The sequence below is a fragment of the Saimiri boliviensis genome, chromosome 9, assembly GCF_048565385.1.
Source record: "Saimiri boliviensis isolate mSaiBol1 chromosome 9, mSaiBol1.pri, whole genome shotgun sequence".
Classification (NCBI taxonomy): Eukaryota; Metazoa; Chordata; class Mammalia; order Primates; family Cebidae; genus Saimiri; species Saimiri boliviensis.
In genome coordinates, this window is record NC_133457.1 from 94134822 (window position 1) to 94149553 (window position 14732).

Here is a 14732-nt window from a genome sequence, read left to right on the forward strand (position 1 = left end):
GAGAAAGAACTAACATTTATTGAGCACCCATTATAAACCAGCACTTGACATAAGTCATCTGGCAAGGGTATTACAGGACAAGCATTAGATTTCTGCATTTGGTGGGGGAGGAAAGTGAGGCCCCAGGAGGGAGAGCCAGGTGTCCGAGATCCCATCAGTGGGGAGAGGCACAAGCCTCAGCTATGCAGGGTCAGGGCAGGAAGGAAAGACACAAGCCTCATTGAGGACCTGCCCGGTGCCAGGCATGGGCTCAGTGCTCCCAACCTCCTTGAATCCCACAGTCACCCTGGCAGGGGTCACTCCTGCCCCACTGCGCAGAAGCAGGGTCCAAGTCTCAAAGAGGTGCTGTTTGAATTCTCACAGCTACAAAGCAGCAGAGCCAGGATCCAAACTCAGTTGTCTGTCTGGAATTTTGTCTCAACCTTACGCCGACTCCTTCCGAGCCAGGGGAAACATGATATGTCTCTAAGACCTAAGTGGAGGCTCAAATGCTGTAGGTTGTTTCCAAGCCCTGGGGTCCATTCAATCCTCTTCCAGGCTTTGGCGGGAAGGCGGGCAGCCCTGAGGAGGCCCAGGGACACACTCACAAAGACAAGAATACTGAACACCGGAAGGACTCATTATTACCCAGAAATCTTTATTACAAAAATATTTTGCAAGCCAAAAAGTTTAAGTTGCAACTATATACAAAATGGGGCCTGTTTCCTTCCCAGCAGTCTTAAAATAAATTCCTGAAACCATGCTCCTTCCGCAGGCTTGGTTCGACCTCTTCCTTTTCCTGGGGTTCGATACACAAGGTGTATGGAATCTCTCCAGGTCGCCAGGCTAAAGCTAAAGCTATACATCTTCCTGGACCTTGTTCCCTTATTTCCCCCACCAAGAATTAAAATACAAGAAAAGGAAAATGGCACCAAGAAAACATTCTTTTAATATACTGAAGGTGTGTGTGCACACGTGTATGTGCTGTCTCTGGGTAGAAGAGAGGGAGGCGAAGGTTTACAAGCCAATCTTTTGGAATTTGGAAATAGCCCGAGCCAGGTGGCTGGGCCACTGTGGCTCCCAGATGCCCCATAGGAGCTCCGGCCAAAGCTGCCCACATGGTTTGTTGGCTCAGCTATTTTCTGGATGCCATCCTTGAAATTACCAAGTGACCATCCCCCAGAGAGCTGGGTGTGCTGAGGTCCTGCAGTTCCACCTGTAGGACCTCCAGGAATTGGCAGGAGGGCTCAGCTTCTCGCTTTTACAGCCTGAGCCAGAAATCCCTTGGGCATCCCAAGGCCAGGAATCGTGAACATTAGAGTTACGGTGAAGACTAAATAAACAGGGCTTGCGACCTCTGCTCGCCCTGGGCCTGGCCAGGCCCTCACACCCGATCCGAAGGTTGAGGGTTAAAGGGTAACTGGGTCACACCCTCTGACCAACCTTCTGGGACAGAGGTGGAATTGGCCCAAGCGTCATAGCTGTACCACCACCCTGGGTGTCTTCAATTTATTCCAGTTTGATTCCAGTAGGGTTGGAGAGCAGAAATGGAAGATTTCTCCTTCAAGGATCAGCTCAGAAAGCCAGCATGGGGGCAGTCACCAAAGGGGTAGGATAGACGGCCAGGGCCACTATCCCTACCCTCTACATGTCCCTAAAGTGCTTGTGAGAGGTGGTGGGGAGGGGTGTCATCTTCACTATCCCCACTTTACGGATGAGCAGACTGAGGCATTAGGTTTCGACAAGACTGCACCGTCGAGAGGCAGCCCTCAGCAGCCCTGGGCAGGCTGGACTTACCACAGTGGGGTTACAGAAGGCTGCAGTACCAGCTGTGTGGCTCGGCTAAGAACGTGGCCAAGTCAGTCCCAGCCAGAAGGCTGTGTCTCCAGGGAGCAGCCGACCTGATCCTTCTTGCCCTTTCTCAGGGGCTCTGGGACTTGGAGGAACTCAGTCTTTGCTGTAAGAAAAATCCCTCCAGGACAACAAACTGTTAAACCTCAGACTTCACAAGACCCAACCATGGACTTCAACACATGACAGGGAGCCAAGATCACGTTGCTGTTGTTTTAAGAAAAAAAAAAAAACAAAACAAAACACCACAGATCAAGTTTTCTAACACCTCAGTTTCAAGATTGCACGTTTCACATTTCTCAGTAATTTACAGGCGTCCACAGCGAGATGTTGCTTAGTGCTAGCTGGAGGGGCAAGCTCAGGTCTAGAAGGGAGAGGTGGGTCCGGGTGGAGCGACACAGCTGGGCCCCAGGGAGTCTTGGAGGGACCCGAGGAAGTGAAGGGTTTTGCCTCTAGTCCTTTGGGTGGGGGGTCCCCTCCTCCTCCAGGACTCACGGCTCTTTAGCCTAGGGATGGGGGAGGCCAGGACTGTTGGCAGTAACCTCACCAAGTCTGGATATGGGTTCCAGAGTTTTTTTCCAAGCTTCTCCATGGAAGGGGCAGTTTGATCTAAAGGGGAAATCTTCCCCCACAAGCCCCAGTTGGATGGTGGTGGCGGTGGTGGAGGTCGGGGGAGGTGGGATTTTCTCCTCCCCACCCTGGAAGATCAGGCTTCGGAGCATCGGGGAGGCAGTCAAGGGTCTTCAAGACCCACGTGGTGATGGATGGAGGCACAAGAGTTCTTGGACCCCAGGCAGCTCTGGCCACTTCCCAGGTCGGTTCCCTGGCTGGTTTGGCAATGTCAGCCTGGAGGTGTGTGGCAATGTGTGTGGAGAGGGCCGTGGCTGCCCTGGAAGTGCTGTAGAGCCAAGGGGGGTGGGGAGAGAAGAGCCACCCTGGCCCCCGGGTCCCAGAGCCTGTACCACCCCAGCCCTCCGGGAACTGGGTTGGCTGTCCTCATCACGGCGGCTCCCTGTGGGACAAGAAAGCGCATGGAGATGGGTGCTAGAGCCGACCATGGTCCCATTCACTTCCTCGGGACCTGGACGCTGGCGTACTCCGAGAAGGACGGCTCGGGCTTGGGGGCCGGCTGCTTGGGGGTCCGGTTGAGGTGGACCATGTCCAGGTCAGCGTAGGTGAGGGTGTCCTCCGACGCGGGCTGCGGGCTGGTCTGAATGCTGGCGTACTCCGTGTGGTTGTTGGGCTCCGCGGCCAGGGGAGCAGGCTTCTTCCCCTTGGGCAGGTTTAGGTCAGCATATGTGATATCGTTTGTGTCCTGGATCTAAAAGACCCAAAGAGAAAGTCATGAGAAGGTCATTCTAGAGCCCCCGGCCTGCTCACCCAAACTGAATACCAGGTCTGGATGCTTCTGGGTCCGCTTGGCCCACGCTGGCTCAGCCGGGAGTCATGTTTCCCTCGTCTCTTGCCATCGTTACTTGCCTCCAGCCTCGCGCCTTCCCATCCACCCTCCCCCTCACCCCACCTGAAGAGTCCTTCTGACCCTCACAGTGCGGTCCCCTCACAGCCCTGCCTCAGTGTCCCCTCCTCCTGCTCCCGCCTCCTCCCAGCCTGAATCACCTGCAGCCTCCGCCCATTTCCCACGTTTGTCCCTCAGCCTAGGGTGTCTGTCCTGCTTCTCCTTGTAGCAAATCCCAATCCACCCTGTAAACTTCAGATGAAGCATGGCTCATCCCAAGACCCTTCCTGGCCCTCCCCTCTCCTGGCAGGGTCCCCGTGTTTGTTTTCCATCACAGCACCTACCGCCCAGGACCATGTCTGTTTGGAGGCCTGAGTAGGTGCTGATGGTGGTGTGGGTGGTGAGTTTCATTCATTTATTCCACAAATATTCACTGGGCATTTGTTATGATTCAGAAACCAAGGCTGGCACAGAAGTCTGATCCATACTAAATAAATGAATAAATGAGCGGATGGCAAAAATTTTAGCTTCACCCAAGGCAAAGCTGGGGACAGGGAGACAGAGAACAGGGACAATGTAAGAAGGAGATCACCAGTTAGTGAAGCAGAAAGGTTCTGAGTCAGAAAGCCTGGGTTTGGTTCCTGGTTCTAGCCCAGGGACCTTGGGCCATTCACTTAACCTCTCTGGGCCTCAGTTTCCCCATGCATCAAGGGGGGATGACAACAGTGTCTACTGCCAGGGTTGCTGTGAGAATGGAATGAGAGTATCCAGGTAAAGCATTTCGAACAGAGCCTGGTACCTATTGAGCATCTGTCTTCAATACATGTTTGTAATCATTAACCACTTAGCAAACTTGGATACCTCCCACGTGCTAATCCTATCCACCTGCCGCTGCCGCCTCATAATCACCCACCATGAATGATAAACTTCGCTTCCTCTGTGATTGGCAACTGTGTGACGGAACAGACTAGAGCTACCACCAACCAGCACAACTCCCACTTGGTGCACGGTACTAACTAATGGCCGATTTCAGTTCTCGGGTCTTCCCAGCACCACACATCCGCACAGATCACCCCATCCACGCTCATTACAACCCTGCTTGGGAAGGACCATCTGTTCCACTTTAGTGAATAGTGTCTCAGCTGAAGACACTGGAACGGAGGGAGGTTAAATAAAGTGGACAAAGTTGTCCGGCTGGCGAAGAACCGAAGTGCATTGGACTCTACTGTGCTCTTAGCACACAGCTCCTCTGTCCTGAGCCCTGCCTGCTCTCACTCGCTTCTCTCTGGGAAACCCACGTTGACAGGGTGCAGCTCCCGCCCTGGCCAGAGCTGGCACCTGGCACTGCAATCGGAGGCACTCTGCCAACTGGGCTGTGACTGTCTGGCTCACTGTCCAGGGCGTGGCACACAGTGGGTGCCCAGTAAGTCTCTGCTGATGTGAATTTCCTACATGTCTCCATGACCCCTTCTCACCATCATCTTTTCCCCCAGAATATTCCAGGAGGAAGTCCAGAAGTCAAGTCACTGGGGAGAAGGTCTCTCTCTCTCTCTCTCTCATGACTGGAAATTGTTTTGTTTTTCCTAATGGCAACCCAAGCACATGTTCAGGGCTGCGGGGGACCCCAGGGGTCACAAGGGCAGGGCCAAAGCATTTTGGTCTACAAATGCTGCGCCTTTCACCAGCCCGACTCCTTCAACAGATTACATCTAAAACGATGACAACTGCCTTAGAAATGTCAAGGACAGCTGGCGCGCTCTCGTTCCGGGTTCAGAGCAGGGCCTGTCTTGTTACAAGACGCTGAGGAGCCCTCTGCCTTCAAGGTCTGACAGCATCAGCCGGTGATAAGCGGGGCTAGGTTTCTCAGAAACCATGTTGCCTGCAAAATTGTCTCAGCAATGTTGACCAGAAGCCTGCAGCTTGAGCAAGCGTGCCCTCGCGTGAGGTAATTAATGACATGAGGTCTTTCCATCAGCAAAGGCGGGAGAGGCCCTGGCAGGCTGGGCTGTGCAGTTAGAGCATAGACAGCCCAGCTGCAAGGAAGAGCGCGCAGTGAGCTGGGGGTGGCACTCCTGGTAGAGGGACTGGCCTGGGCAAAGGCAAAGAGGTGGGAAGGGCACGATCCATACTAAGGGAGCTGCAGCCCGACTCCAAGGCACCATTTTCACAGGGCGGATTGTGGACAGTACCCCTGGGGAGCTGTGCAGTGGGCAGCACTGAGTCAGGAGGCTGCAACAGCTGCTCTTGGCTGCAGTAGAGAGAAGGAATATGCGCAGGACATGGGGACACTAGGAATGTAAGATGCTCCACCCTCCGCCCCACAAGGAGTCTTAATTTAGAACCAGATCTGCAATGCTGGTAGATGTGAAGCAACCACACCATGGAGTTTCCCAGGAAGGGCATCTCACCAAGGATTGTACCTGGGTTATTTCTCTGGCATTCTTCTCAGGCTCATGCAACCTAAAAAGGAAAGAGACACACAGATAAAAATACCTTCACTATCTCAAGTGCTCATGCAAATTGAGAAGAATAACATTTAGGCTCCACTTCCTATATGGTTTGAGGACATGGATGAAGGACTCATAACAGAAATACAACTGCATATCAAATGTTTGGGCAAACGGGTCAATCTCACTACAAAGGAATTCTAAACAAAGCACTATCTTTTTTTTTTTTTTAACATACTCTATGGGCAAGGATCTTTAAAAAGTATAGTACTTGGTGCTGGGAAAGCTATGGTGAAATTAACTGGAGCTTTCATTCATTGCTGGTGGGAGAGGCGAACCAGTACAATCCTTTTGGGAAGCAGCTGGCAAAATCAAGAGCTTGGAAGATGTCCTCATCCTTTGACTCATAATTGCACTCTTTTTGGGGGAATTCAAAATATAGAAAAAGCTTTCAACACAAAGGCATTTGTCGAGGGCGGGATGCGGGAGGAGGTTTGTATCTTAGGGCTTTGCCAGTTGGGACTGGTTAGGGAAATTAGGATAAATCCACAGATAAAGATTTAAAAGGTTTATGAGGAGGTTTTTTTTTTTTTTTTTCCTTTTAAATTACAAATGCTTACATTAAAATGATAAGTGAAAATTCTCTGCGGGATTATCTCAATTATGAAAAATGTGTGGATAACACTGAAAGGAGACATAGCAAAATGCAAACTGCAGTGGTCTTTGCGTGGTATTTTTTTCTCCTTTTCAGTTTCCCATATTCTCCAAATGTTCTGAATTATAAACATCTATGTATCATCATTAAAGGAAGAAAAGAAAAAGACCGAGATGTCCAAGTTAATCAAAGAAGTTGTTCGTGTGCTTGCTTCTGTAATTGGAGGCCGAGGCTTGACTCATTGGAGGGTCACGGTCAAGGTGACGAGCAAACGGTGGCCAGTGGCTCAGCAGAAGTTGTGTCAATTCTCAAGCCGGCAACTCCGGGGATGTTAGCATGGATAATGTCAGAAATGAGCAGTGGGGCTTGGCAGCAGGTTTATTAATGGATTTGGCATGAGTGCCTGGCAGCAAAAGCAGTTCTGGTCCCACGTGGCCACAGAAACAACCCTCCAGGAGCAGGGGCACATCTGCTGGGGAAGACCATGCAGGTCTCTCGCCACCCTGCTGGCCTCCAGCCCTCCTGGAGCTCCCCACTGGCTGGCTGGTTCAAGTCCAACTCATCACCCTGCTCAGAGTCCCGTGTGGTCTGGCATGCTGCCTCCAGGCTAATTCACTGCCCTGCACTCATGTGCCCACTCATGTACCCACTTATCTATCCATCAGATATTTTGGTGGGGGGGAGTAGTATTTGATGTTATATATTTCATGCTTCAATAGCAGCCTTAAAGGACTCCCTTGATCATTTTTCCTCTTGGTTAACTTTTGTGTCTCTGTCATGACTCAACTATGGTGACACCTTGTGATGGCCTTGCTGACAGTGCTGGGCTGGCTGCTCGTCCCAGACCCCACCTCCTTGCTCTGCTCTATCCCATACCTGGCTTCATTTTATTGAGTCGGCAGCTGCACCACATTCCTGATTAACTTTCCAGCCTGTCTGGTAACCTGTCGCCTCCTGGACCATGAGCTTCACATTGGGAGGGACTAGGCCAGTCTCATTCACTGCTGAAGCTCCAGCACCGAGAACTGGGCTGGCATGTTGTCAACAGTTCACATGTATTTGTTGAATGAATGAATGAACTTTCTCACTGGCTCTTAAGTGCCATGAGACCAGGGTTGGGCCTTTTCTGCTACCCTTTGCAACCAGCTCAAGGCTTGGCATTGAGTTGGGCTCAGTCCAGATGAATAAATGAAAGACTCAGGGAAGCCCTAAATATTCCAAGAATAAACGCAGTGAATGTCTGATGAGTGAACAAATGGCTGATCGAATGAACCCCAGTGCCCAATTAAGGAAGCAGAGACACGTTTTTCTCTCGTCTGAGCTGAGGAAGATTACAGACAGTGTTCCGTCTGTACATTCCTAACCCAGGGAGTTAGAGAGAGCCAATCCCTCTACCAGTCCTGCAACCTGAAGAACGCTTTGAGCTCAAAGTGGTGGCCTCCTGGCTTGCAGTCTCCCTGAGGTGCTCAGCTGTAACTCATACCAACCTCCTCTGCAAAGTGTCTGATCCCAGCAAGCCAGAGCCGAAGCCGGCTGCTGCATGGGAAACCACCATTAGCACTCACTAGCTATTGCTTTGGTTTAGAGAGATGAAAGGGAGCAAGTGATCTCATGGCTCCCTTGGTAGGCTCACGCTGGAAAAATAAAAAACAGGCAGAAAACGGTTGGTTTCTCTGGGGAAGAAGAAATAGCAAGAAGCATGGGAACAGTGATGAAGGCACCAGCTTTAGCGCAAGAGATGTCGAGGCTGAAGTCATCATTCCGGCACTTCTAGCCGCAGGACCTTGGGAATGTCACATGACTTCTCTGAGCCTCAGTTTCCTCGACCATAGGATAGGGAACAGTAAGTATCTTCTAGGACAGAGGTTCTCAAAGTGTGGCTTGGGAACAACACCGTCACCACCACCTGGGAACTCATGGCAATAGAAATTCTCAATCAGGGACTTTGGGGGTGGGGCCGGGTAATGTGTGTTTTAACAAGTCCTTTGGGGATTCTGTAACATACTCAAGTTTGAAAATCATTGTTTTATAAAATAGGGGTAGTGATAAATCATAGGGCTTCTTCAAGAGTTAAAATCACAAGTGGGCTAATATACATAAAGGCATAAACAGTGCCAGAAACACAGTAAGCACTCAATAAATGGTGGCTGCTATTGCTGCTGTTGTTATTGACAATGCCCTTTTCTTTCAAAAACTCATTGTCTAACTGGGGAGGTAAGACAAGTAAAAAATGACGAAAACAACAAGAGAGATCCTTCTTGGGGCTGTGTAGCCACTGGGAAGCAGCATTTTAGGGATTCAGAGGAAGAGGAGTGGGAAGTGCTACAGTGGTTCAGGATGGCATTCATTCATTCATTCATTCATTCAATAAACCTTTACTAAGCACCTATTCCATTCCAGGCATGGTGCCAAGTTTAGCAGCTATTTGCAGTGAATCTGAGGGACAAGGGCCCTGCCCTCAGAGGGGTGGGTTATGAAATGGGACAGGTGCAGAGATACTTGGAACACACCGGGATGTTCATGCTGGGGCACCAGGAAGGCTCACAGGAAGCCCCCCAACCCTGGAGGATGTTATGCCCTTGCTGGGAGCTCAGGAGGAGCAAGAGGTGACCAGGTGACAGGAGGGGTCCCACTCTAGCTAACATACTGCACAACTCCAGGGGTGCCCTTCAGACCCCCCTGTGCCTGCTGCCCCTGAAGCGGGGGACCCTGGGTAGTGTGTGAGCAGGGCCAGGGAGCATACCCCAGCAGAGAGGCCAGTGTGCAAGGGGGAGGAGGGGAGTGAGGGCCCAGCCTGTGGGAGGAGGGGAAGGGAGCACAGCCGGGTTAAGCCATGAAATGTGAAGACAGAGGGTGGCTGGAAGTAAAACTGTTCAAGGTGACTGGACCACAGGGGCCCAGAAGCCTTGGGGAGACATGTGGACTTTATCTTGAGGGATAGGAAGAGCCACTGAAGGTTTTTTGGCAAAGGATAGAAATAAGTCTTGCCCTTGGAAAAGAGCGTCCTAGGTGTGGGAATGTGACAGGCACAAGCATCACAATAGGAAAACCCACGTCCCCGGAAGGCAGTGAAGAGCCTAGTTTTGCTGGAGAGGCGGCTCTGCTTGTTGCGGGAGGAGAAGGCCAGGGGGTTGGGCAGGGCTCAGACCAGGAGGCCCCTGTGGGGATCACAGCAAGAAGCAAGGCTTTTTCCCAAGAGTCCCTTGGACTCACATTGCTGGGCAGGAGCAGGGCACCCGATGCTTCCCAGAGCCTTCTCTGGCAGAGGGCTGCTCTTGCGATATGCAGCTGCTTTGCCTGATACTTGCCCCATCGCTCCGCCATCACTGCACCCCCAACTCAGGATGCCGTCCCCCGTCGCCCCAACCTTGAGGTGCTCTTTAATCCCACAGCTAGTCCATCAGCAAGTCCTCTTCGTTCTGCCTTCAAAATATGCCCAGAATCTGAGCATTTCTCAGCCCATCCCATCACTTTGGTCCAGGTCAGCATCTTTTCTTGCTTGGACTGGGACCACTACAGTCACCTCCTCCCCCCCCCCACCCACCTCCTGTAGCCTGGGCTCCAGATACAGCCAGGTGACACTTTTAAAACAAAAGTCAGATCATGCCCATCTTGTGGTTCCTCATCTCACTGGGAATAAAATCCCAAGCAAGTCCTTCTAACCGCCACAGGTCCCACTCCAGATCATCATTTCCTATTCTGCAATTCCCGAAACTCACAAAGCTCTAAACAACCGGAAGATTGGCATAATGCAGTTGGTGGCTGATCTGAACCAACACGAAGCTATTTATAGTTTCATTTATCACCCTTAGCATGGATGCCCACATGGTTCTATGCAGATACGTTCACATGGCAGATCACGGTGTGCTGCCTCTGCTCTGCTGGGGATGAAGATCAGAGGCCTTCCTAAAAGCTGAAAAAGGCTTTTCACAAAATGGTTCGTAACACCTCTGGCTGCAGGGGTACCTGCGAAGGATACCGAGATGCCGAGGACCTGTGTCTGCCTGAGCTTGTCCCTGTCCTCTCCTTGCCTCTGGCTCAGGCCCCCTCTCTGGCCCAGTGCGCTTCTCTCCATCATTGCTCACTAGTTTCAGGCACCTGCTTGCATCCCCTTTTGAGAGGCAGTCCCTTCCTCTGCCTAAGACAGGCCATTCACCTCTCTCCCCTTGCGGGGTAGGAGTTGTCACCACCTGGTATGACACTATGTATCACTTTATTTCTGCGTTTATGCCGTTTCTCTCACTGGTATATGAGCCCCAAGAAAACCTGGGCTGATTCTTGTTGACTGCTGTATCAGCAGCTGACCCTGAGCAGGGCTGGGACAGAGTAGGGACTCAAGTCACTAAAAATGTGAATCAACAAGCTAAAGTGCCGTCAGTGATGTAACGTCACCGCCTGAGCCTCTGACCAGGCTGTGAGCGTGCAGAGGGCACGGATTCCATCCCACTAGTCCTGGCGTTCCAGGGCCACAGCAAGCCAAGGTACTCAATAAATATTTACTAAACAAAGGAAGGAGGAAAGTATACAAACTCAGATCTGGGGAGGATGCATCCGGTGGCGTGTGTAGGATGTGCGTGAGGACAGAAAGCCCAGGAGGTCTCTGCCCCGGTCCACGTGGGATTAGATAAGGGTCTCATTGTCTGGGGACGGCAGGCAAGAAATCAGCACCTCTGTACACCAAAAGACCCTCATTTGGGACAATAATTAAAGATAGCATGACCCAGTGTGAGGAGGTGACAGAGGAAAGAAAGAGACGTGCTGACCGGCACTTTGGTGAGGTCAGTGGCCATGGATTATACCTTGTCATTTGGGGGCTGTCAAACCACCATATAATAACTGCAAGAGGGTCTGGACCAATGATGCACTCACCTTGTAGAAGAAGTGGAGCCCTGGGCTGCAAGACAAAAGAAACAAAGCCAGTTATTTAACTAGACACACACTTTTCTTACGTAACTATTTTTGGGGCAAAGGTTTGCCTCCAGGGACACAGAGAGGAAATACTGTAATCACATCCTCAGAACCACAGGAGAGCCCCATACCCACCCCGTGGGCATCCTCTTCCATCAAGGAAGCCCACTCCTTACAAGGGAGTAAGCTAGATGGTCCCGCTTTTCCATTTCTGGAAATTTCCAGGGGTCCAAAAGTAGGCTTCAGCCTGGGAGGGGGCCAACCACCCTACCTGTCTGGGCCTCGCCTCTGTTCAACCGCAAAGCTCGGCAGAGACCCTCTAACAAGCCTGGGTCAAATCAGTGCCCTGTGCAGCTGGAAAACAGATTCTAGCAGGGGTGCAAACGGGGGATCAGGTGTGAACCCCGGGTCTGCTATCCATTCACTGTGACCCTGGGTGGGTCACTTCCTCTCTCTGAGCTGCTGTAACTTGCAGGGTTGGGCTGGGCATCCATTTATTTACATGCCACCACTTTCCAAATAAAGGATCTTGGAAGGAAGGAAAGAGTCCGTCTGGTTCCGAGGTTTTAAACCTGTGATATGGGGTAACCCGCAGAGAAGCCTCCAGGGTTCAGCAGTCATTTGACTCCCATTTTGCTGTAAAATTGTAATTAAAAAGCAACATGCACACCCAGATGCACTCTGCACTGCACTTTAATAGGCTGGAGGCTGCCACGGTGCAAGACTTCTTGCTGCAGGGTGAACGCTTGGTGCCCGGACAGGCCCTGGATCTTCAGGTGAGCAGTACCGCTTGGAAGCTGTGCTCAGCACTGAACGTGGGAGTGGAGGCTGACAGGCTGCAAAGTGCTGGACACAAGTCATCTCTAGAATCCAGTGACAGGACACCAGAGAGACCAGGGGACTGTGACCAGGACACCAGTGACACCAGAGAGACCCTTTTACACCAGAGAGACCAGGTGACTCCTTTGGGTCACACAGCTCGGCAGTGGTTGATTTGAAATCAGGACATTTCACTGTGAGCACTGAGAGGCTGTGCAGACCCCTCCAGGGCCTAATGAGGGAGAAGGGTGTCTAGTTATGATGGAGGGAGGTCGTGTGCAGGGTGGTCCCAGACATGCTCCTTGGGCTTCAATTCTGGCCCCACGACCTCTTGGCTGTGAGGCCTTGAACAAGTTTTATAACTTTCTCATGCCTCAGTCTCCTCATCTGTAAAGTGGGGTTGGTAATGTAACCCATGAGGTCTGCGGTGAGGACTGACTGTGTTACTACAGGTAAAGTTCCGTGAGCAGTGCCTGGCACTTTGGAACTGCTGGGGGATGCTAGCTGGCCCTGTCACTGGAGCCTGTGAGAGCTGGGCTCTGCACACAGACCTACTTGAGCTGCGTGGCCTTTACTGGAGCCACAGCTCTGCAAACTCCATTCCTCCTCTGCAACACCTAAGCCCACAGTAACGAGCTCACACGTGCTGGGAGCCTGGCAGGGTGCCCGGGGCTGAGACTTAGAAAGGATGGCCAGGATTTCACTAACGGCCACCATGAATGCTTCGTCCCATGGGATGGGTTGTCACCCTTGGTCTCGGAGGATTCCTTCCTGTTTGGGGCTCTCCAGGAACTATAGGGCACCCACTGGGTAGATGTCCTGGTGGGCCATCTTACAGATTCTGGAGAAGCAGGGCCTGACTCCAGCCTTCCCAGACGGGAGCATGAGGCTCGGCGAGCATCTCAGAGCCAGCCCAGGAGGGAGGGAAGCTTTCGGGGCAGAGGTGAAGGGGTGTGTGGCTAGTGTACAATGTGCCCCTCCAAGCTCAGCTGTGCCAGGCAACAGAAAGGCAGCTCAGGACAGAAGTTGTCCCTTTGGAGGCCATGGCTCACGGTGGGTCACAACCAGCATTTTAAACAGAAAAAAGAATATGACAAAAAAGAAAATATCAGTTTTAATTTTATATATAAAGGGTGTGTGTATGTGTTGAGTTGAGATGTGAAATGTATTTCTATCTCTTGTAATAAAAAAAGGTTGCAGAAATACCAGCTTAAAATTGTCTTCTCCAAGAGTGGGAAAGAGAGCGTGTATTTATGGCGATCCTAGAATGTGTCAGACCCATTATTTCACATGGGCTTATTTGGATTTCATAATTTCTCCAAGACAGGCATTGCTAAACCCATTTTACAGATGGGGAATCTGAGGCTTGTAGAGGACAAACTGATTGTTTAGAGTATACAACCAGGGTCTGGAACCCTGGTTTCTCTGACTTCAAAGTCAGAGGCCCTGCCACAGCAACAACCAACCCTCCCAACCACACACACACACACACACACACACACACACACACACACACGCAACATATACACATGAGCAAGGGGAAGCCGTGTCCTGGATCTGACCCTGTGCCCTCCTGCTGTGCAGTCAAAGGCTATACCCCTTGCCCTGTTAGGAGGCTTTTTGGGAGGTGGTTCGTATTTCTGGGCTCACATACAATACGGGTAATACTCAGGGCTGACATTTACTGAGCACTTACGTGCCGGGTTACTTCCCTAACAACCCACGCAATCACTTGTTCAGTCTTCCCAATCAGATGGGTGGCACTATTATCTGCATTCCCTCTGGCCTCCTGTCCAGGGGCTTGTCATGTAACCTTGACTTGTACCAGGAAAGCAGGAGTCTGCTGGGAGGCTCCTAGGAAAGACAGTGTCCTCCCTGAGGCAGCTAAGAAGAGTCCCCGCCTCCCCTCTTCCCGGGCTGGCGGCTACCTTGCTCAGTGGTGGCCCCATGAGGACACGGGGCCTGGGGCAGTGATGAGCATCTTGCAAACACGAGGGAGAAGCCACGGAGTGACCCACCCAGACTCCAACGTGGTGAGGCCACTGCCCCAGCCCCAGCACCGCTACCTCTGGACTTCTTGCTACTGGCAAAAGCTGATGCCCTTAACCCAAAGCACCAAATGGCGTCTCCCTCTGAGGACAGTCCAGGGACAAACCCTTAGGGAGGAAGAGGGGACTGCACCTACCTTTCTTCTGCCTGACTCGGACGAGGTAGAGGGCCGCCAACAGTAGGGCCGCCAGCAAGGTGCACACCACGCCCACCACAATATAGATGTTCCGTTCATTAGTTCCGGTCTTCTCTAGGGACCACACGGAATAGAGGCTTCACGTATGCAGATTAAAAACAGAGAAAACCAACCCCACCACCGCTTTTCCCCACCAAGCAGGCATCATTAACTGGGAACATCTGGCTGAGCCTTCTCAGATGTCTCGAGCCACATGGGCACCCTCACGGGTCTGCACACGCTTGCCCATGAGGCTCATCCATGAACAGCACAGAAACCGTGCTGAGGTGCCTGGGGGGAATATATTTGCCACTGAGAGCTACAGAGGAACTCTGGCTGCAGGAGGCAGGCAGAGACCTCACTCAGAAACGTTCCCTCTTATCTGGAGTGAAC

General features: G+C 51.7%; 1 protein-coding gene across 5 annotated transcripts in view; it reads right to left on the reverse strand.

Moving 5' to 3' along the window:
* Positions 1-617: 617 nt before the first annotated feature.
* The window catches only part of LOC101046281 (tyrosine-protein phosphatase non-receptor type substrate 1), a 43993-nt gene continuing 29878 nt past the window's right edge, over positions 618-14732 (reverse strand). For 4 of the 5 annotated variants that reach the window (XM_039479410.2, XM_039479411.2, XM_039479412.2 and 1 more), the window contains exons 6-9: positions 14301-14414; positions 11258-11282; positions 5695-5746; positions 618-3151 (exon numbers count right to left, since the gene is read on the reverse strand). In XM_039479410.2, the coding sequence (XP_039335344.1) occupies positions 2897-3151; positions 5695-5746; positions 11258-11282; positions 14301-14414 (446 nt within the window). In that variant the 3' untranslated portion in view covers positions 618-2896. The remainder of the gene's footprint in view (positions 3152-5694; positions 5747-11257; positions 11283-14300; positions 14415-14732) is intronic. The other variant, XM_039479414.2, reaches the window with a different exon arrangement.